Genomic DNA, 23,340 nt, shown 5'->3' with positions numbered 1-23,340 from the left:
CTGATTCATATTAGGATATGCCAATTAAACAAGCTCAGGTGTGCTGCATTTACTTAGTTTTACATAAACAGACCATTTGTCATTACTTTCCATCATGTAGTTGAATGTTCCTCAGTGTCAGTTTACAGCTTGGATCAGACCTGCACAACGTTCAGGAGGAATTCTGGACCACTCTTCCTACAGAGCTGCTCATTCCACAGTGTCTCTGCTGGGTTAAGGTCTGAGCTCCGACTCTGTCTGAAGTCAGTCCGTGGTAATTTATGTTTAGGGTCACTGTCCTGCGCCATCACTCGACATTGTCCAGTGAGATACCTTGAGAAACTTAGGAATTCATTTTCCCCTCGATGATGCTGTCCAGCTGTCCAGGTCCAGAGGCAGCAAAGCTCCCTCAACTATACTCTCCTCTTTTGGGATGATGTTTTCATGCAGTGCTCCCAGCTTGCAAGGTGAATTTTTGACTACAATGATTTGTAGGTGAGTGGTTAAAACAGGTTGTCAAAATAGATTGTATTTGTTCATCATTTTAATTTTACTTTCTTCTTACCACCATTATGTCATGACAGCAACAGCGAAGGAAGAGGAGCAAGAAGGCAAACCATGTTCGCTTTTCCAACCAATTATAAACCTGTGAGGCATTCAGAGTTAAATCTGTCATCATCTCAGTGCTGCTGAGCTCCATGTTTAACAATAACCCCCCCCGCTCCCCCCGCACCTCTCTCACACAAACACACAAAATCAATATTCCATCTACATCGCAGTCATCAGCCTCTGAGCTCAGCTCATCAGAATGCTCAATAGGTCAAAAATGACATTTAAAAGGCAGCAAACACACACACACACACGAACCAGTGACTTCTGACTGACAGGCACAAATGACCAGGTTTGGAGCTGGTGATGATGGACAAGTGTGTGTGTGCGTAGACAATCAAACAAATGCCACATGTAAAATGGACACACACATGCAGTAGCAACACACAATTACTATTGCTTTACATTCAGCCAATCATGAGTAAAACAGACCTGAACATCCATCTTAATTAGACCTGATGCAAACGTTTGGCTAATAGTGTCAACAGCTCACAGACACATGACATGGACACGAGTTTGGTGCCTGCTGAAGACACGCATAAAGGATGGATACTCACTCAGACCAGAATTCAAGCACCCTGAGCTGTTTTCAGTCAGACTGGACTACCTCTTTAAGTGAGCTGAAGCGATAATTGCAGTTAATAACAACTTAGCGGGATCCAATCACAGAGCTGACACCGAAACTGCATGTCTGATCTGCTGGAATTCAGATCAGACAATGTAGTAATGATACTGTGGCTTCTACTGACAAGACCTGAAGTCTCTCCCAGAACCAGATTTAATGTGTTATTATTATTTTCACACAATCTGTATCCCTGCTGCTTTTGCACAAACCGACTGAATGAGTAAAATCCATCAAGATAAAATCAGATAAGTGAAAACATGAGAGCAAAAACATCCTCAAATCTCAAGTTTTAACCTGGTAAATAAAAACCATATAACAGAGACACACGGGCTGCACCATGTTTGAATATTGATTATCAGGCCCCTGTATTGACATGAGTTGGGCTCGGGTTAAAGAAACACCACTGTTAACGCAAATCAAATTCAAACTGCATGCCGTTGTAATGGTCAGCATTCAATCACTTGAAACACTAGCCACTTAACTTGAAATTTGCTTTTCGCACTTGAATTCCAAGCCCAAAAGAACAACTGCTGGAACACCTCATGGGCAAAGACAATACAAACGGATTTGGGAGTTTCCAGATGCAACTGTAGATTGTTAAAAAAAAAAACGCTGACTTACTAAAAAGGCTGAGAGTAATATGAGCTGATATGATGTGACCTGTGATGGATCCCTGCAGAGTGTGACATAGGGAAACCTGAGGCTGCTTGGAAAGTGGGAAAATCAAATCTAAAAGTATTCAAAATGCAATCAAATGTTTCTTCTTTCCCAGTAACTGGACTTTAACAAGTACCTGATTACTTAAACTCAAACTTCTGCTTCTAATTTATTACATCACAGGTTATGAAAGTCAGAGCTCAAAGGACAGGAAGCCACATTTGTCCTTGGTCAACCGCAGCGGCTGCAGAAATCCACCAAGCTCTGAGGATTTGCATACATTTCCCTCGCTGTATGCGTTTCCTCTCACCGTTGCTTTGCCTGATGCTCCCCTGGGAAATCTGCAGGCAGCACAAGGCCACACAACTACAAAAATATCAGCTAAGAATAACAATAGCTCCAAGTTTATTCCATGAATAATATGCAGTAATAATAAATCTTTCTGATATGAATTATTTAAATAACATACAGTTCAGCCTCAAAAGAAAAAAACAGCAGTATGAAACATCAGTAAAAAATGTCTTTATTCATTTCCATGATAAAGGTTGTCATGTCCAACTGCAATTTAAACTTACAGCATGTCCACAGATCCTCATTGTCACTCATCCAAGGTACCTACCAGTATTTCCCAAATTATGTCAAAGCATTAAAAAAAAAAAATCTACTGTGTTTCTGAGGAGATTTAATTTTAAATCTCTCGATTCAACAGAGGAGAACACGTACCACGACAGAAACTAGAGTGAACTGAAAGACCAAAATGAAGAAGTAAATCGATTCTACTTCTTCACTGCTTTAAAACCAAACTGAAATTTCCAGGACACAAATATCCATTAATTCAGTCACGACATGGGCTGTAATACTGCTGAAGAAGCGGTAGTGTCTGACGGGATTATCTGACTGAAGACCGTAAATATGTGGATGTCTGAAGACACAAATACGCACAATTAAATCAAACCACTCTGCGAATACTGATCGAGCTGCGTTAGAACATGACCCAGGCATTCATTCATTCATTTAGTCGGTGCAGTGTGACGTCAGCTGGAAAGCACTTACAGACTGAGATGGAGCAGGTGGCGGACAAAGCGTTTCACTGCTCTTATAGGTGAAATAACCAGAACACTACGGAGACAGACACTGAAAGGGTTTATCTCTTCTGATTTGGGTAAAAACTTTAACCTCTCCTCTTTAGCATCTATGAGCAGGTTTAGCACTGTGTCAACAAGTATAACTTCTCATATGAAGCAACTTGTGTATGAACAGGTAACAGATATTTGATAACACAGTTGTAATCATTTGTCATGTCTATAAAGGGGTGAGACATGCGTTGTAAAACACTGTTAGGATTTGTTCATTTATATCAAGCACCAGTTACAGATGCTTCGTGGTGGGAGTTTAAACTACCGTCAAACATGTTAAACAGTTTCAAAAAAAAGAAATCTTCTTATATTTGCTGACAACTACATTTCATTTTTTGAAATGATTACAAGAAAAAGACGACTGACCATTCACCTCAGGATAAACCTCAGGAAAATGAGATGCTAAGTCTGAATAATGATTAAAACCTGCTTGTTATTTTGAAAGATATTTAAGTTGTGATCTTGATATAATGGACCTAATACCAAAGCAGCAACTATGATCACTCTGAGCTTCTGTATACTGATATTAGCAGGTTCATAGTGGCATCTTGGAATAATAATTTGGTTGTTGACAACCTGCAGGTGATAAAAGCGAAAAGACCTCCCAACATTTCTACCACAGATGACGGACATAAAAAAATAAGGCAAATATCAAAGCTAATACCTCCTCACATCGATAACTGTAAAGAAGACGAGTTAACACTGGTACCGCTTCCTGGTGGTTTACGTCATTAAATACATGAGGACCCTTTTCATATCCGTCTGTCTCTTCAGTGACGTGGTAACCCAGATGGTCTTTCTGCATTCTGCCTATATGAAGACTGCATAACCTGCCTAAAGTTTGTGTCTAATGTCATTGTGTAACGTTCAAGTGTTGGAACCTCCAGCTTCTGCAGTGGCTGACACCAAGAAAACAAGAAGATGCTGTTAAAACTGTGAATGTTTTCTAACGTCTCTCAGCCACCATTTGAGTCTCCCTAACGAAGCCAGATCCGAGGCAACTGACCCAAGCAGTCAATAGAAGTAAAAACCCACAGGGCTGTTATCAGCTCAACTCTTTCACTCAAACTCAATATCTAAGGCTGAAAAATATGCTGACCTTTAAAATTTTCATCAAAAAATATATAGGCATATATATACATTATCATTTCAGGGTTTTTTTGTAAACGTTAGGCTCTTAAAAAAAACGCTCTGATCTTGATAAAACTGGATTTTTTAAAAAAAAGCAAACAAACCACTAAACTCGTTTTGATTGATATATGTAAAATAAATAGGGATAAGTTAAAACATATGTACACGATGGGCAAAGCACTCGGTAGTTTAAAAACACAAACTAAAAGAAAAACTTGCAAATTCACTGGTGAGTGTGTGTTTGAGTCATCTGTACCGTTCTTGTCGAAACATTATAGGTTTAACTACAATCGAACAGACCGCGGCTCAACCCAAAGCAGTCAAAGGAACAGAAAAGAGACAGCTGTTGGCCGTCATATAATGTTTTAGTTGTTTCATATTTAACCAAAACCGGTTCAGCATTACCGTTCCTCCTCAAGCCTCCGGACAAGATTTAATAGTGCAGTTTGTAGTGTTAATCCCACTTTTGATTAAAAAAAAAAATTCTGGAAAAAGAAGGACTCCATTTCCCAGGTATCCTCTCATACACACGCTCAACATCTAGGAAAAGTCAGTTTTGCAGTTGTGCGTCCCAGGCTAGATTATTAGTGGTTCGGTGACTTGGTGGAGAAGTGTTAAGGCCTGGGACGGTTCAAGTGTGCGAGTGTGTGTCAGGGTAACATCAGGTCTACATCTGTTCCACCGGTGCACCCTCTTCTTTGGGTGGAGGCTCTAAGTGAATGGGAGTGACACTGGCCGGTCTCTTCACACTGGTCGTGAGACAAAGAGACGGACAGACAGGAGGACAGAGACAGATAGTGGACAGACAGTGGTAAAAAGATAAGAAAAGGATAGATAGCGACACATTTGTTGCTGCTGGGGATGGATTTTGTTTTGTACGTGGTTTTTGGCATCTGTACTTATCGGCCTCTGTATTCACTCTCCTCATAAGAAAAGCAAATACCAAGATTTGTCAAGAGCTGTTGCAAAAACAACAAAGAAGCTCAGGCAAAAGAGACAGTAAATATGTTCTACAGAGTTTCCAGCTGTTAGTTAAGTTGACAGAGTGGAAAAAAAACTGAATACTCCTCGCAGGTATTCATCACCAGATACTCATTACTCACACTTTGCCTCAGGTTGAGCGAAACCTGGAATAAGATTAAACAACTTATAATTACATATTTATGAAAAGTCAAACCCAACGCAGTCCATGTGCCAGCTCAAGCTTCATTCCTACTTTACAGGTTTGGATACGAGCTGAACCACATGCTTACAAGTGTGTTGTGCGCACCTTTCAACTTATACACTGCCCTGAATGTTTTTGTTCTGCTGTGGGAACTGTCAAAACAATTGTGGTGCACAACAGAACTGTGGTTGAACGCATCCACACCGACAGAGGACTGCAGTTGCCAAGTATCATGATACAAGCTCAGTGCTGCAAAGATAATTGCCTAAAAACAATGGATCACTGCAGCAGGGTGTTACATGTTACCATATTCCTGAACCCCAAAGGCTTTTAGGATACTCTTAGAAACACAAGAGGGGCACAAAGCCATCTGTGTGTGTCTACACCAGCATGATCTACTTAAAAGCAAACAGCAGAAAGTCACACCTTTGTGCTGATACTGCACTGGGTATCTGCAGAGCCAGACATGTTTGTAAAGTCAGCGTTGTCAAACTCTGAGCTGAGCATGGACATGGGCAGATGATGCAATTCACATAAAGCAGGCCTCCACATCTATACGAACGAAGTATAATTTCAGTTTTACTTACGAGTACGGAGAGATCGGCACGGCTACCACCAGGACGTGATTACGTTTTCTGAAGAGCCGCCACAGGCCTCTGTGGTATCCTCGTACATCCAAGTCCCAAACATGCAGGCACTGAACAGAAGACACAGAGAGGAAAGAATGCTCTGAATTATCCTGTTCCTTATGGCAAAATAGGGTTCATTTCATCAGCAAAAAAAATGTGGTTATGACAGAGAGATCGAGTATTTTTTGCTCTCTTTTTCTTTGAAATCACTTGTGTTTCCATTTCGAAATATTAATGTTTGGCAGTGAATTCTAAAACACAGCACATCAGCTCTTCATTTCAAATACAAGACCTTGCGAATCTAATGTATGCGTACCTTAGCAAGCTCGGTCCAGGTGGATGTGTCCGTCTCTGTTTCCATCTTGATGAACATGATGTAGCTCTTCCCCTCGGAGTCCGGCAGGAACGAGTCCTCACATGGGTTCTTAGTGTGGTCCAGCACCTCTGCTTCCCTGGAGTCATTCATTCACACACATATATACACACACACAGTTACATTAACCATACTCACAATTTTTGTAGTTTTTCCACAGTCATAAGAAATCCTCTAGTGCCAATAAAATCTTACTGACTTCAACAGGTTCTGGATTTCCACTTCATATGCATCTTTCTTCAAGCTGTGAGGAACAAGGACAAGAACACCAGACTGTCACTGTCACCAAACCAGTTTTCAGACACAATTCAAGAGCTCATAGTGTGAAAAACAGCACGTCTCCAGGTCCTGGGTGTACACACCTGTTAACATTCTTCAGCTGCACATTGGGAACAGTATTGAACTTGTGTTTCTTGAAATACACCTCCTATATGACAGAAAAGATGGGGGTCAGGGGTAGGGCAACAGGATCAGGCAAAGGAGCGATAAACAAACCAGAAATTTTACTACAACAGTAAAACACCACGTCAGTCACCTTAAAATTTAAGAAAAAACACATCACAGTGCATTTTGTTCATATTACAGGGCTGATAGAGACAGATCTGATGTCTTGTGTGACTTAAGACTGACATTACGATTATTATTGGTGAACTGTGAGGATTCTGATGTTAAATGGGATCGTACTGGGCCGTGGTTTTAACTAACGTCCGTTGAATTATCAGGACTTTAGAAAATTTTCCTTTAGTTCTTACATGGAAATATCCATTCATGTTCAGGCCGATAATGCCAAAGTGGTAGGAGCGGGACACATCAGGGATGATGCACTCTCTGCCCTTCCTCTGCTCCGGCATTCGCATCCACATATCCCAGTCCCACAGCTACAAGACACAAAAACATACACACACAGTTTACAACCTCACACACATTTAAAGAATCATGCAGAGCACGAAAAACATCCAGAGGCACTGCTTAGGAAACCTTAATGCAAAAATGGAAAACTCGAACACCTTCTCAGGTGTTGGCCATTTTGGCTCCAGTTCGTCCTTGTAGAGACTCTTCTTCAGCACCCAGCCCAGGCCGGGCATACTCTCCACTCTGTAGAGCAGGGCAGGGTCCTCCGCTGTGTGTTCATAGCCCTGTACAACAAAAACAACAGCTGTTCATGACAAAGTCACCTCATCACGTTCTATTGTTGAAGGCACACCAGGGACTCCTATTCAGACATCAGTTACGCAACTCTTACCAGCTAAAGACCCTCACACCCGCACCTCTACTCTAACACAACAATTTTTGTTGTAAACAGTGGACAGGGACAAATTACTGTCCATTAAACGAGAAGTACCACATGGCGGTGGTTTGCCTCCGCGCGGTTGGGTGCCTGTTTGTAGCAAATGTAGAGGTAGAGGTTATGGGTGTTTTGTAGTGATAATGGAAATGTTTGGGAAGGTTAGTGTTGGGTGTTCACAAGCAAAACTTACACAAGATCACAGTGGCCTTGACCTTTGACCTCTGACCTCCAATACATTGATTCCATCTTTGAAAAGCAGCAATAATATGTGCAAAGTTTGAAGAACATCTCTCAAAGCATTGTAGGGATAACACATTCTGAAGCACAACATTTGCATTAAGGTCACAGCGACCTTGACCTTTGACCTCCACAATCTAATCAGTTCATCCTTGAATCACAGTCAACACTTGTGCAAAGTTTGAAGACAATCCCTCAAAGGGTTCTTAAGATATAGCATTGCCAAGAAAACGTAAACACGGTCATAGTGATCTTTGACCTTTGACCTCCAAACTCCTTTCATATCTGCCTTAAGTCACAGTCAGCATTTGTGCAAAGTTTGACAGAAAGACCTCAAAGCGCTCTTGAGATATCGCATGCAGAAGAATCCGGGACGAACGGACAGACGGACAACCTGAAAACATAATGCGTCTGGCCCTGGCTATCGCCGGCACAGGATGAAGCAGTAAGCACTCACCTGGTCATTCCAGGCTGAGATACAGTACAGACTGTCATCCTCATCCAACAGGTGGATGGTCTGACTCAGAAAACTGCAAGAAAAACAGAAAAAGATCAGCAGCATTAGTACTGACAAAAACAGCTGCATTATTAGTAATAACAATATCACTGTCCAACAGAAAACTGACAGTGACAATAAACCCCAGAGAAATCAGGAAGGACTGTTTAACCTTTTTAATCTTTTTAACCTTTAACCTTTTTTGCTGGTGACATTTTTTAAAACCTAATCCAGAAAAAAATTGCACTTGCTTGCTGAATACGACAAACTGAAGATCTTACATCTTACAGAGCGTGTGTTATATTGTGCCTCCAACATATAACAATTTAATTATTATTACACTTTGAAAATTTAACTTTATAAGGACTCACACCTTTGAAATATTTCATTTATAGTTGTAAACATTACTCAAAAACAAGTCTCGTCTGTGACGATAGGAGGCCCCACTTTGGTTTTCACCCTATTTACCTGAGAGAGGCTTTAAAAGTGAGTGAGACGACGGCTTCTGAACTATCTGAAGTCAATGCTTCAAACAGACCAGTCAGCCCAGGAGGGGAGCTGGAGCTTTTTCAGCAGCAAAGACACGGTTCAAAGACAAATCTGTCCAACAAAAGTGCTCTGGGGCGTTTCCAGCAGTTTCTAGAACTGTGGATCTACTGCCACCTAGTGGTGATTTAGGCAGCTATGAGGGTTTATGAGTGCTGACAGTGTGGAGTACATTATAATTTCCCATGGCCACTGGTTAAACAGTCAGAACTTAAAGACATTAAATATACTTTCATTTATGACAAAGAAAAGCAGCAAATCCTCACATCTCAGAAGCCCGAACCCACAAATGTTTTGTACTGTTGCATGAAAAAAAGACTAAAATAGTTACAGATTAATCTTCTGCAAATCAACAAGTTATGAATCAGACGTGGTTGTGCATTCTGGAGAACTTACCTGAAGAAGTCAATGGAGATATCCAGGTCTTCTTCTAAGACGATGGCAAAATTGGCATCCTGATAAAAATCAAGAACAACACGTGCTGGGTCACTGCCGTCCTGAGATTTACTCTATGAAGCGCAACTCACAAGACAACTGACCTATAATACAATATAAAAGTAGGTCCAAAAAAAAGTCAAAAAGCTTTTGTTCTTAATGATGTGAAAAACTTTAAAACAATAAAACACCCCAGTTTCTTACAGCTTGCTTCAGAGTCTGAGTGCTTGATCAGGGTTCCTACAGATTTCTACAAGTTAAATTTAAGACTTTTTAAGACCCTCTCAAGATCACTTAGAACAGAATTTAATGCCCATTTCACGGACATACTGGGAAAAAAAAATATTTCTGGAATTTATGAAAATGTATTTATTTACATCAGCAGATTGAATATTAAATGTATACTACTCACAGAACTCTGTGTGTGTGTGTGTAAACTGTGTAAATACAGATCAAATCAGTCAAGAGTCAATTTCAGTCAAGAGTCAATTTCTCAGCTCTGCCCCCCCCCCCCCCCCCCCCCCCCCGTGGTGCGCCCCACTACTTGACAAGGACTGTACTGGAGGCACTCGCTGGTGCTGGGGGCTAACATTAGCTGATGGACCCGACGCAGAGGCAAGCATAGCAGAGATGGCAGGAGTTTGCTTTCTAACTTTTACCTGAGCTCTGTGTTTGGACGACAGCTCGTGTGACTCCAACGCCTTGATGCCTCCCATTGTCCCTAATTTAATCGTTTTCTTGCACAAGGTGCAGTGAGCCTCAAACACATTCCCTTCCACTGGCGTCAACCAAGATGAGAATGACCTTTTCTCTAACCACAAACATTTAAACTTGCACTTCCCCATACTGTTTACATTTCTACTTTCTTCTTGCAGTGTTGCCGCACCTGCGAGCTCATCAGGTGGGCTGCAGAGTTAGCCACACCTTGCTGCTAATTTCAACACACATTGTCAGGTTGGAACAGGTGGAAATGACGTTACTTTCTTTGCAGGTTGGAGATTTCCCACACATTTAAACACAATACAACGAGCGAGTTTATGACAACATAATTTAAGACCTATGACATCAAATTTAATACATTTTAAGACTTTTTTAAGGTATTAAATGTAGATTTGTAAATTCAATACTTTTAAGACTTTTTAAGACCCCGCAGGAACCCTGTTGATACCAAAGAGCTGAGGGTTTGAGTGTCACATCCTACAGCTCAACATGACATTCATGACCTACATAAAAGAGTAACTCTGTGCCATTTGTCTTGAAAAAGGGAACCAAAGTACTCACTGGGTGAAGGTTGAAGGTTGCAGTCAGACTTGCTTTGTAGTGCTGCGACAGGGAGCAGAGACAAACGGTTTATTTTCACTACAGAAAAAAAGAACAATTAAAAGCAAATCTGTCAGCGGCACCAGTCACTTTAATGCCCCGATGCTGAAATTCAAGGCTGTTTTATCTATGTGACAGTTCAGAGTGATGCACAAAGTGGAAACATAGAGTCAGAGGGAGGTGAATTTGGTGTTAACCCATCAATGAAGCTCTAACTGTTGTTCACCTGGGACACTCTGGCATTCTTGATGCTGATGGGTGTGTGTTGAACTCCTTTCAGTCCAAACAGCTCTACAACATCCATAGGCTCCTGAGTCAAAGACGCACAGGAAAAACAACATGCATGATGGGTGAAGCGGTTTGTCAAAATAATGCAGCAGGAGGGCTCTGCTGGCTTTTCCTAAGTCCAGGCTCGAGTGTGTTGACCAGGCTCCTCCAGCTCTGGACCTCCCTCCCAAGTATCTGAGGCTGCAGAATCAGTGACATCTTTTAAAGCACTTAAACTCACTAAAACACATCTTCTTAAAAAACTCTTTATTGCCAACATGTCTTCATGTCTCATTATCATTATTATTCATATTGTCACTTTTTAAATTATATTTTATTTTGTATTATTTTAATTGCCTGATTTTTTTTTTTTGCCTTAGTCCTGAAATATTTTGATCCAGATTCAACCATGTAAAGCACCAACTCTGAAAAGTGATACAGAAATAAAGTTTAGTATTATTATTATTATTATTATTATTATTATCATTATCATTATCATCATCAGGTGGTGTACTGATCAAAAGTTCAAGAGGAAATAAAAGTGGTACCTCATAATATCCATCAATGAAGACAGTGATCATCTGTGGGTTGACACCGTGAGCTGAAAGAAGTGACCTCAGCATTCTGAAAACGGACAACAACTGGCTGTGATGTTGTTTTAGTCATTTATTCTCTGGCTCTGTATCACAGCGTAACTGTGTGATTTGTTCTAATTTAACGAGGACAGACAGGTAAATTGTAATTTTCCTTTACATTAATATTACCAAATGTATTTCTAAGGAAAGGACCAGCAATAAGCTGCTTTGACAACGGCAGCTTATTGCAGCTCTCACTTTGTTTTATAAACTGAGGTTATTTTCTCTGCAATCAATTTCAAATGTCACATAGAGCAGCAAGTAATTTACTAACAGGAATATTTACGGTCTATGGGACTCATTTATCTTCATTTGTTTAAGATTAAAGTTCAGGTACTGAATGCAGTTTATCTATGAAAAACCAACAAATAAGTACAAATATTTTTATAGATGGCAAGTAAAAATCTATGGCGTAACCTTCACTCTACTTACTGTGTGGTAGGAGAAAAAGACTGCATTAATACGTAGCTGAAACAAATAAAAATCTTGACTTTTTGAAGCAATTTCAGTCTCCACTGATTTGTTTCCTTTCATAAACAAAGAACAAAAAAGGCGTGGCAATCCTTTTCATCACAGGTACATCATTAGTTTTCAGATCTTACCGATATAGATAGTTGGGTCTATTCCCTGCAATGACAGCCACGGGGACATTGAAGACATTATTGTTGGGAAGCTGAAAGGAGAAAGAAAAGAAAGTGAGTAAAAACTGAATGTGTCTACATGTACAGTAAACAGAGTTCTCCCCTTTACTCTGATGAAGATACTGCATCAGAGCATCTGTACTTACAGTGCAATGATGGGACAGAATCTGTACTTTCAGTGCATCTGTACTACAGAAAATGCTCTGCGTGAGCTTCAGTCAGAATAAAAGAATGCACTGCTATGGATAATGATCTTTCCTTTTGCCCTGCACCACTGAAGTAACACCTGAGCTTATCCTGAACTCTCTGCCATGCACATAAAAACATGTGAAAAGGCCAATTAGATACCAGAGAACACAGCCACAGAATCAACATTCTCCAGGACAAAGCTGGATTCTTAAATCTCCTGTTCCAATTATGGAAACAGCAAAAATTCCATTTCTGAGTTTAGATTCCAACATTACACTGAATTACATTACACTGCAAAATCATGTGACACAAAAATGGCAGTAATATTTTACTCATTACATTTTTCTTCATATTCAACATTATTTATAGATGAATCCGCAACTAATCTGATAATCACTTAACTGTCACTTCAAGCCCTAGGAATCTGAAAGAATGAAAATAGTTGATAGCTGCAGCCCTAATTATTTGTGTTGCAGTGATTTAAGTCAGATATGCACTGCAGTGAACACCTACATTTTTCTTTATTTTTAATGCAACAATTTGATTATTGACAATTTTGTTTTACCTTTATTGTCTACTTTAAGGTTATTGTTCAGCTATAAAATACTGTGCCAAATATTAACTACATAATACTGTGGGAAAAGGTATGTGAACAAACCAACATTTGGAGGGATCCTGGAGAAAAATGCTTTTTGATGTCATGTGATTACATAAAAAAATAAGTAAATCAATGCCTCCTTACAATCAGGCTTTTCTGTCTGTCCCTGCCACATCTTGCTCAATGAATCAAACAGTCTGAAAAACAATTCAACAGTGAAACAGGTCTTGTTATGCATCTTACAGGGTCAGGACTGAACTCTATGGGTGCTGGGTCCTTGCAGCTGCAGATGCTGCCGTATCCTTCCACTTTGCTGCAGAAGAGCTTCCTCCTCCTGTTCAGTTCAGTGTCTGCCCAGTGGCACTCTGCCTCTGCAGGATGGATAAGAACACTGAGTGAGTGGTTTAAAGCATGATACCCACCATTTTACATTTCTTTTAGCTTGGTTCAGTTTTGGCCATCAAGGGGCAGAGCAACATGATCAGTTAGACACAGGCACGTTAGAACTGTATCTTACCTTCAGAGGCCGTGAGCTGTACCTCAGTCTTCAGGAGCACAGGGTCTCCCCATGTGGACAGAGCCGGAGACTTAGAGTGCTTCTCTCCATAAACCTGACCTGGAGACACACACACGCACACGCACACACACACAGCCAGCAGGTCAATATGAATAATCTCATAAAGTAAGTTTAATGGTTTGATTAAATTAATAATGAATTCCAGCTTATTCCAGGCTTTCCCCCGTGGCTGAGCTCTTCTCTTTTTTTATTGATGACTATTTGTAAAAAAACAAAGGTGAAATACAGTCCAGGAAGGCCTGTTGTTTAAGACTTCTCAGATCCTAAAACACTACACATATCTAATCTGATTTTGTTTAAACAGAAGGATCTGTAATCAGAAATACCCCCTCTCAGTCTGTGTTTAAATCACCTGTGAATCACTGTTCACAGTGAGGTCTATGGAGCATCTTAACAAAAATGTTGCTGTTAAGTTTCTCACGTCATTGTTCAACACGTGAGGGACGGCAATCATAAATCGGAAATTAAATAGCAAGACACCACTGACTACTTGAAAGTGAAGTTAACTCGTCTACCTCCTTTCTTCACCACTAGAGTCCACATGTCCCTCCAGCTGAGGTTGAGGGACACCTGGCTGCCAAGACTCTTCAGCAGGTTCTTAGCAGCATCCTTAAGGTGGAACGTTCCCTCATCCTGCAGGATGAAAACACGGTTCTCCGCTCATTCATTCAGACTTTTGTCACCAGCCACACACACAATTCAATTCTATATAAATAAATTTGAAATGAACTGAATTGCCTGTGTGTATATAAACGTAACATGAAAACCTGACACCTCATTCATTCATTCATCAGTGGAACAGCAGCAGAGACTGACCTTTATGGTAAAGATGAGGACTCGACCCCGGGTCACCATGTTGAGGAAGAGGATCATAGCTTCATCCTCATGGGGAGAGTAGGTGTCAAATATCCTCTTGGCCATCACATGACCCTGAGACAGACACAGCAACAGACACTGATTGATTATTTGACCTATGACCCATTTTTAAAGAGAAAAAAAAAAGACGGTTTTTCCCACTGAGGAACAGATTTTTTAAAAAGGGAAAGTGGTTCTCAAGTGTTGGTAGTTCTTTTATTTTATTTCTTTTTTGTCTTGATTGTATGACACTATCATTACCTTAGCACCCGCTCCTATTATTATTATGATTATTCCTACTATTATAATGATTATTATTATTACTATTATTAACAGCCAATAGCCAATTAACCTAATGTGCATGTTTTTTTTGTGATTGTGGGAGAGAACCCACGCAGGCACAGGGAGAACATGCAAACTCCACACAGAAGAGCCCAGACCGGGGTTCGAACAGACATAATATCACAATCTGGAAATTCATCAGCCTATTCATACAGTGGAGGACAAGGTTAAAGAAGCATTAATTCTCTTTATTAATAAATCAGTGATAGTTTAAAATAAAAATGTGAAACTGAAATGCAAGAAAAGTCATTTGTTGAACTTTAATATGAAGAAAAAACAACAGAAGCTTACAGTTGCCTGGTTGAGAACTATCACATGAATGCCTCTGCCTTGCTCCCGCATATCGTCCTCCAAAACCTGCAGACAACCGGCAAAATAAACATCAGTTATACCCTTACTTAATAGTGTAACTACATGATTAAAGGAACAGTCTGACATTTTGGGCAGATCCTCTTGTTTGGTAATCAGAGAAGATGGATTTCCTGTACAGAGATAGGTCAGAGACATGTTTGGCCTAGCCTAGCTGGATCTTATTTTCATATGTTTTTTCCCATCAGTTCTATCAATAATAAAAACAATGCAGTCTCTACGTTAATTTTCAGAGATCTGGGAACACAGTGACATCACTAACACACATTATTTGCTGCAAAAAACACATACACACACACACCAAGTTACATCACATCATTTTCTACTAGTAGTTTGTACTTTGGTGTATAATTTGATGCAGGTACATGTAAAGGACAATGAAGAAGATCCAGGGCATCAGAGCGTGTAATCTGTGAAGAACATTCTGCAAATATTTTAGGTATTGATTTTACTGTTTGGTTTGCTTGGCTAGCCTATCTGGTTGTCCCACTGCTCATGTTTCTTACCTCAAATTTAATTAAAACAATGGTGCTGTGATCCCAGATCTCAGATATTAACTTGTTGAGTAAAAGGTTATTACTATTATGATAAAGACCAAAATTTGAATCAGTCAATCAACTGAACTCACAGTGGTTCCATCCACTGCCACGTAGACCTTGGAGCGGCTGGAATACACCTCAATGTCCAGGACCTTGCGTCCATTAGCCGGCCTGCGTGGTGTCTCCATGTTGGGGACTGCATCCTCTACAGAGCACAGGACCAAGATTATGTACCTCACAGTAAAGCCATGGGGGAAACATTTCCACAACAGTGTTTTTCAAAATCTACACAACACAGTTTTCAATTTATTTGAACTGCAAGTGTTTAAAAGAAATCAATGACCAGTCAGATTCTCAGGAGAAAAGACTTATGAACAGACCAAACACTGTGGGGTGAGATGTTAAGTATCTCGCGACAGGCCAATACACTACTGGCTGCCAATGTCTGCTGTCAAAGCTGTGTAACCCAAATTAAACATCTGGCTTTTTAACAAGGTTTAACTGTGAATTTAAAATAAAATGGATGGATTGATAAAAAATACACCATTTTCTGCAACACCTATCAAAGTATTTGACCATGTTTCTTACCATATTCTTGGACTACAGCATCTTCATTGGCTACTCTTCTTGTGTCTAAGATAAGTTTAATGTTGACTATAACAGTTATCAGCAGAAACAACACAGCACCAGCCTGTGATAAGAAAAGAAAACAGCATTCAGTTTAGAATCTGAGCTTATTTCATTTCAAATCAGGATGTTCTTAGTTATAGTTAACATGTGAGTTAAATAAAGGGACTAGTGGAATTTTAAAATGGGCATCTGCTACGAAAACCACTGTTACACACTGTGACTCACACTGTCTGTATGCTGCTCTGTGGAAAAGAAAAAGTTCGGGTAACTGCTGCCACAAGTAAGATGTGGTGTAAGAAGGTAACCTATCAATCCAGTGCTGTTTAAAGTGAGCTGTGAATACCTCTGAATGAGCACCTCAAGTGCAGCATCTGAGCAAACACTCAGCACAGCGGGGAACAGTCACCCTGCAATGCTCTCTACCAGAGGTGTGGACTCGAGTCACATGACTTGGACTCGAGTCAGACTCGAGTCATGAATTTGATGACTTTAGACTCGACTTGACAAAATGTAAAGAGACTTGCAACTCGACTTGGACTTTAACATCAATGACTTGTGACTTCACTTGGACTTGAGCCTTTTGACTCGACAAGACTTGCTACTTTCCTCAAAAACCCAAAGATTAAAAAGGATGTTATTAAGGAACGCTCTGTATCTTTCTTTGTATGTGTGCGTCTGTGTGTGTATGTGCTGTCGGCACAACATCCAATCAAATTAGATCAACATTGTTTTGATCCGACAGCATCCATCCAATCAAATTGCAGGACAACCAATGAAGACGGACTGTCAAACAGCGCGCTAGCTGGAAAAAATGATACCAAAGATAGTTTCGTTCGGGTATAAAAACTACGAGGTGGTCAATAAAAAACGAATTGCAGTATGCAAAACATGTGGCTCGAAGATTACAGATGGAGACGCAACAACTTCGAACTTCGTTCGACATCTTAAGTTGCACAAAGAAAGGTAAGTTCTGAATGAAAGCTTGCATTTATTGGCTAAGTAGCTAATTTTTCTTTGCTGTGTAGCTAAATCATTGCAAACACGGTAATTTGTTGCGTCTACTGTGAGTTCACTCCCTTATTCATACCTTTGTTAAGTATTTTTTTAACAGGGCTATGGTTGAGGTACTTATACATAACATTAGTCAAGGTATCACACAGTAGACGGCGGTTAGCAGCAACGCATATTTTAGCCACCTACAAAGAGGCAAACCTAATAAAATCAAGGTCACTTTAAATGTGCGCTATATTAAGAATATGTGTACCGTTTTAGCTTGCTGTCAGACGGATTTTTCCGACAGGAAAACAAAGTTATACTGCTCGTTGTTCTTACTCTCCAGCAGTCCATTGACGAAAAAACAAGTTAGCTTGCACACGTGAGTTGCTGGTCTACGTGCTGCAACGTAACACACTAAAATACAAAATATATTATCACACAATGTTAAGATTGATATTAATAATATGAGTAATTAAGAGTAGTTTCAATACAGTTCATGTGTGGCTATAAGGGATGTTCTGACATCTGTTTAATATGCTTTCCTCTTACATAATATATTATTGCTGTGTGGTTAAAAGGACTCGAAAGGACTTGAAACTCAAAGTGTAGGACTTTGGACTTGACTTGAGACTTGTCAATCTTGACTTTGGACTTGACTCGGGACTTGCCTGTCTTGACTTGGGACTTGACTCGGGACTTGAGGGCCAAGACTTGAGACTTACTTGGGACTTGCAAAACAATGACTTGGTCCCACCTCTGCTCTCTACTAAACCCGGTGTTTCAAACCCCCTTCAAACAGTCTTTCAATCCAATTATAATGATTTTTCTAGTCAGATTAAGGTTACGACGAGGAGAAACACATACTGACTGGGAAAAATTTGGAGACAATGCCAGAAAAAGTAAAGATGCTTGTCTTCGTGGCAGAAACCCAAGATGGTAAGGTCAGCCTGACTTACATGTACTAAACCAAAGGACGATCTATTACTTTTTAATAGGTCTGTACTTGTAGGATTAATCTGGCCATGATATCCAGCCTTCTTTTTATTTGGATAGGAATATTTTTCAATCTGGTTTGGCCAAAACTCTGATTTGCAATTAGTAAGTACAACTCATCTCTACTCAATTTTGTTTTCCATGCTTTCTTTAAGAGGGTAGCATGGAGGAAAGCAAATCAGTCAACAGGTCTCATTTAGATTAAGATTTAACTGAACATGATATATTATTTCTCATAAGAGAATCAGTTCCATTATTCCTATGTTCATTTAATGCATTTAGCATTGGATCTTTGTGATCATCATTCTGCAGTAAAGTTATGTGAAACACACAGGTCCCAAGTATTTCTCTTGTTGATGGAAACATAAATGAGCAGGGAACTTGGCCAGCAATGACTGGGGGTCTGGTCCATCTGAATGAGATTTAACTTGACTTGGCAAGCAACGTGACAATGTGACGCCTTCAATTCCTTTCAAAATGATTAACATTACTATTAGAAGTAGTAGCAGAAGAATTGTTATTATAACAAATAGCACACCCATGTTGACATGCTGGGGGAGGTTAATTAAGGCATGAAAACACAGTTACTCGTTTTTCACTGACCTGGCAGAACCGACGGATCGTCCTCTTATTGGTTAGTTTGTATTTCCAGGTGAGGTACAGGCTCCTTTGTTGCCGCGGGATGAAAGGCTTGGCTCGCGGGTTGGGGGTCCAGGTCTCCATCCCGGACACCGACAGCCGCCGAAACAGAGCTCAGACCCTCCGCCTGCCCTCCTCCACCTCCTGCGGCCGGGACATGCGCTGCTCCACAACACACCACCGAGGCAAAGCCGACTGTCACATCGTCACCTAAAAAACCCACAAACAAAACAACAGCTGCTAATCACCAAGTTTAGCTAACAACAGCTAACCAGCTCACTGTTTTAGTCCAGCGCAGTCGCCGCAGTTGCAGTTTCACGCACTCTTTTCTTCTCCGATACTAAACATTACTACTCACAGAGTCGTCGGCGATCCTCGCATTATCGTTTCAATTTCACAGCTCGCAGCAAAATCCAGTAAAGTGACCTACAACTGCTGCTACATGCCACACGTACGGCGTTTGTTCCTCTGGGGCGCACAGAGTTTCTGTCGCAGGGAAAATGACGTCACGAAGCGTGCTTCTTCTTCTTTTCTTCTTCTTCTATCTTTTCTGTAGCGTTAAGACTGTGACCATAGACTGGATAAGACACCTGACTTTTTTTTCTGCTTAACTTTATTTAATACATTGTGACGTCACGGGTGCTACGTCCATGTCTTATACAGTCTATGACTGTGACTCTCTTTTTTTCTCCTTAACTTTGTTTAATAAATTGTACATAAACACAATGACCAGAACATATGCCATGGGTACAATATTTCTAACAGTTCTGATAAAATTCAGTTCCTTTAGGATGTTAAAAGTCCTTGTTGCCTTTTGGTTCTCCATGTGTTCGAGAATGAGTCCAGATTTATTCAGTTCAACAGTGAATTGTTCAAAGGAGGGTTTGGATCCAGACCGATTTATCAATATGATATTTCCCAAGAATGATAAGAATCTGTATAGCCTGGTTCATATTTTTCTTTAGCTTATAATCAACAAAATATAACAACACATCAAATACATTAATAAGTACATTTGTATTTAATTTTTGGTTTATATATAATTGCATATTGGTCCAAAAATTAAGTGAATGTGTGCAATGGAAAAATAAATGAAATATAGTTTCCTTGTTTAGCTTGCAAAAATCACAAGTATAATCTATATCCAATTTAAATCTTTTTAAAACATCTTTGACAGGATAAATTCGATGTATAAGCTTAAAACATACTTCCTTTATTTTATTATTAATGCAATATTTGTTGAGAAATCCACAAGCTTTTTCCCAGTGTAAATCATCCATCATAGAACACCAAAAGAATTTTGCTGCGGAAGGTACATAAATGTTCAAAGAATTTCTTATAGCCTAAGTCTGTTACTACACTGTTTAGAATTAATGTCTACATCTTCAATAGAAATTTGAGTGGAGTATGTAACATTAATATCTATGATAATACAGGTTCTAAAACACTGACGGACACCAGAGGGAATAGCATCAAAAATAACAGCATATTCCTTTGGTGTAATTGGTATTCTGAATTTATCCAGAAACTCAGAGTATGATAGCAACAAACCGTTTCTATTTATAAGTTGACCGACCAGCAAAATTAAGACTGTGACTCTCATAACCGCCCACCGCATGATAAAGACGGTCATCATTATATTTTATGATGCACGACTGAACGTGAACTTTGGCCTTTTGACTGTGTTTTTGGTTTTTAGTGGCTTGATACGACAGAAGAGACCTCAGATTATCACATTCGGACGTATTTACTCCAGTGTGTCACATCAGCAGTCACTAGAATAACAGTAAAATATAAAAGAGATAATTTTGGTTTTAAATGGTAAATAGTTGAGAGTAACGGCAACATTTTTTTTTTTTTAAAGCATCCATTATTTCTGTAAATTCACAAAACCAACTGTCCCTTTGTTCAGAATTTTTAACTCAGTTTGGTGGCGGATGTGTAACGACTCCAAAATAAACAAATAAATAAAAATTAGCACTTAAACTTCACTTGGGATTTGTTGGTCTTGTGTCTGGGGTTGCTGGAAAAATCTAGAGGCAAGATTATTTGAGCTCTAGACCTGTTGAGTCATAGCTTCATGTACTTACTAATGATGGAAAATGAAAGTCCAAATCCAGTTCTCAGCATTACATAGTTTACAACAGCATAAAAGTTGAACATTGATGATTTTATGGTGCCACACCCAAAGCAGCAGCATACATTAAGAGCAGAAAACAGTGGCTTATAAAACTCCTGAGTCCAGCTGGATGACGAGGTTAGTTGCTGCTTTGTCATGTCGAATCTGTGATCAATACCATCAGTAATATGTTAAATATTATGGATCCAAAGTCTCTGATTTGATTTTGCCTTTTTTTTTTCTTCACCCTGTTCTTTTTTTACATTCTTTCTTCTTTTCCTTTTCCTTATTTTGTCCTTTTTATCTCTCTTTCTTCAGTTACCCCCTTATTCCATCTTATTCCCTTCTTTTCCTCCTTTCCTCCCTCATACACTTCTTTGTTTTCCATTTGCTGTTTCTTCTTTCCTTTGTGCTTTTCTGTTTCTGGAGCACCATTTCTTTGCTCCTTCTTTCTTTCCTTTAGTCAGTATTTATTTCCTGTTTTCTTTCATTATCCCCCTTTACAGTTTTCTTTTCCTCCTCTCCTGTCCTTCGCTCCTTTTATTCCTCTCTCTTCCTTTCTCATTTTGAAGCATTTTTCCTTCATTCACTTCTTCCTTCCTTATCATTCATTTATTGTTACTTAATCTGTTTCTTCCCTTCTTCCTACTGTAAGATGAGATTTGTTTTGTGAGGATTTGTTTTGTGATTTTTAATTTTTCTCAGGGTTATTGTTTGTCTTGGTTAATGTCGGAGTATTTGGCAGAGTGATAAGAAGATGTGTGATGTGCTTTTCACCCATGTTGCTTTTGGGTACATTAAAGTGGATCCAGACAAGACAGTGTCCCCATGCTTTAACTGCACCCACAGAAAAGCCTCCATTTAGTAAGAACAGATAGAAGTTTAGTTAAGGGAACGAAGCCCTTACACTACCTTGTAGCTCTTGTTTCTCTATTTCTCACTTAATCCCCTTTTGTTTCCCTCTTCTTCTCTCTATTACGTATGTGACTGAAATATTCCTCATTTCTATTCTCCATCAGTGCTGCTCAGAGTGAAACAACCATGGAGGCCAAACTGGAGACCCTGGAGTGTCACTTCAACTGGGATCTGGACACCAGCAGGTCCAAATTTTTCCGTCTCAGGGACAAGCTGGAGGACATTGGTACCAAGGAAGGATACAACTGGCTGGGTCACATTTACAACCTGCAGGGGTACATTCACTACCAGCTGGGGTCCACTGATGATGCCAGGAGTTTCTTCAGCAGGGCTGCCGAGGCCTTCCGCCAGATGAGAAACACTGTCTCAGATGAGGGTCCCTGGCTGATGGTGAACTACGGGAACCAGGCTTGGCTGCACTACCATCAGGGAGAAAAAGCAGAGAGTCAGGCTTATCTGTCAAAGGTCGATGCCCTGATGAATGAATACCCGTCTCCATCGCAGGACGAGCTCCATCCAGAGATCTATGCTGAAAAAGCCTGGACTCTGATGAAGTTCAGCAAAGACAAAAAGCTGCTGGCTGCAGATTACTTCCAGAGAGCTATCAGGATGCAGCCAGACATGGTGGAGTGGCAGACCAGCCATGTGTTTGCATTAGTAAATGCCTTTAAACGCCGCAACAAAAACCTGGGAGCTGACATCTTGGAGAAAATGAAAATCTCCAGGGAGCACGATCCAGAAAACCTATATCTTGCTGCTCTGTATCTCGAGGCATGTGCTATGAAAGGACAAAAAATTGAAGATGAAGCACGAGAGTTGGCCAGAGGGGTTTTGAAAAAGCCTGTTAGCAGCTACAGTGGTATCAAACCATTACTCAGACTGTACAGAATGTATGTATCTATGGATGAAGCTATTGATTTAGCGGAAGAGGCTCTGGAAAGACATCCAGATGAACGTTATCTGAAGAGGTGTACTGCAATCTGTTACAAAATGAGAGTCTTTTTACACAGGGACAGTCCTCTAGAGCACAGCATGGTCAACAGAGCGATCAGTCTCTGCAGGGAAGTAATTTCTCTTTACCCCGATTCTTCACTTAAAAGAAAAATATCTCTTGCAAACTTATATGGACAGTCAAATGACTGCCAAGCTGCAGCTGACCAGATATATGAGGAACTGCTAGAAAGTGATCTGGATCCCAAAGGGGCACAGATGCTTTACAACTACTATGCAAAACATTTACAGTTCGATCGAAAGGAGAGCCATAAGTCGATAGAATACCATATGAGGGCAGCAGCAATACCACAACAATCTTTCTATCGGGAGAACAGCATCAGTATTCTGGAGAGGATTAGAGAAAGAAACAGAAACCGAATGTGTGCAGAAATAGAGGAGTTTCTGGCGAACCTGTAA

At 40.1% G+C, this 23,340-nt stretch overlaps 1 protein-coding gene and 1 pseudogene across 1 annotated transcript; one reads left to right on the top strand and one right to left on the bottom strand.

Annotated features, from left to right (window-relative positions):
- Positions 1-2,377: 2,377 nt before the first annotated feature.
- Positions 2,378-19,385, bottom strand: pomgnt1 (protein O-linked mannose N-acetylglucosaminyltransferase 1 (beta 1,2-)). The gene is made up of 22 exons (XM_041041244.1): positions 19,255-19,385; positions 18,861-19,106; positions 16,227-16,329; positions 15,728-15,843; positions 15,022-15,087; positions 14,350-14,463; positions 14,049-14,166; positions 13,474-13,572; positions 13,200-13,327; positions 12,131-12,201; positions 11,442-11,517; positions 10,853-10,936; positions 10,588-10,629; positions 9,268-9,326; positions 8,287-8,359; positions 7,312-7,440; positions 7,057-7,182; positions 6,667-6,731; positions 6,504-6,548; positions 6,248-6,383; positions 5,890-5,999; positions 2,378-4,886 (listed from the first exon to the last, which is right to left on the bottom strand). Exons 2-22 carry the CDS (start codon positions 18,978-18,980, stop codon positions 4,805-4,807), a joined length of 1,962 nt encoding a protein of 653 aa, XP_040897178.1. The 5' UTR covers positions 18,981-19,106; positions 19,255-19,385; the 3' UTR covers positions 2,378-4,804.
- Positions 19,386-21,069: 1,684 nt separating this feature from the next.
- LOC121183925 lies at positions 21,070-23,340 on the top strand (annotated as a pseudogene).

This window comes from Toxotes jaculatrix, chromosome 6, assembly GCF_017976425.1.
Source record: "Toxotes jaculatrix isolate fToxJac2 chromosome 6, fToxJac2.pri, whole genome shotgun sequence".
In the NCBI taxonomy this organism is placed as follows: domain Eukaryota; kingdom Metazoa; phylum Chordata; class Actinopteri; family Toxotidae; genus Toxotes; species Toxotes jaculatrix.
This window is presented reverse-complemented; position numbering and strand designations above follow the sequence as displayed.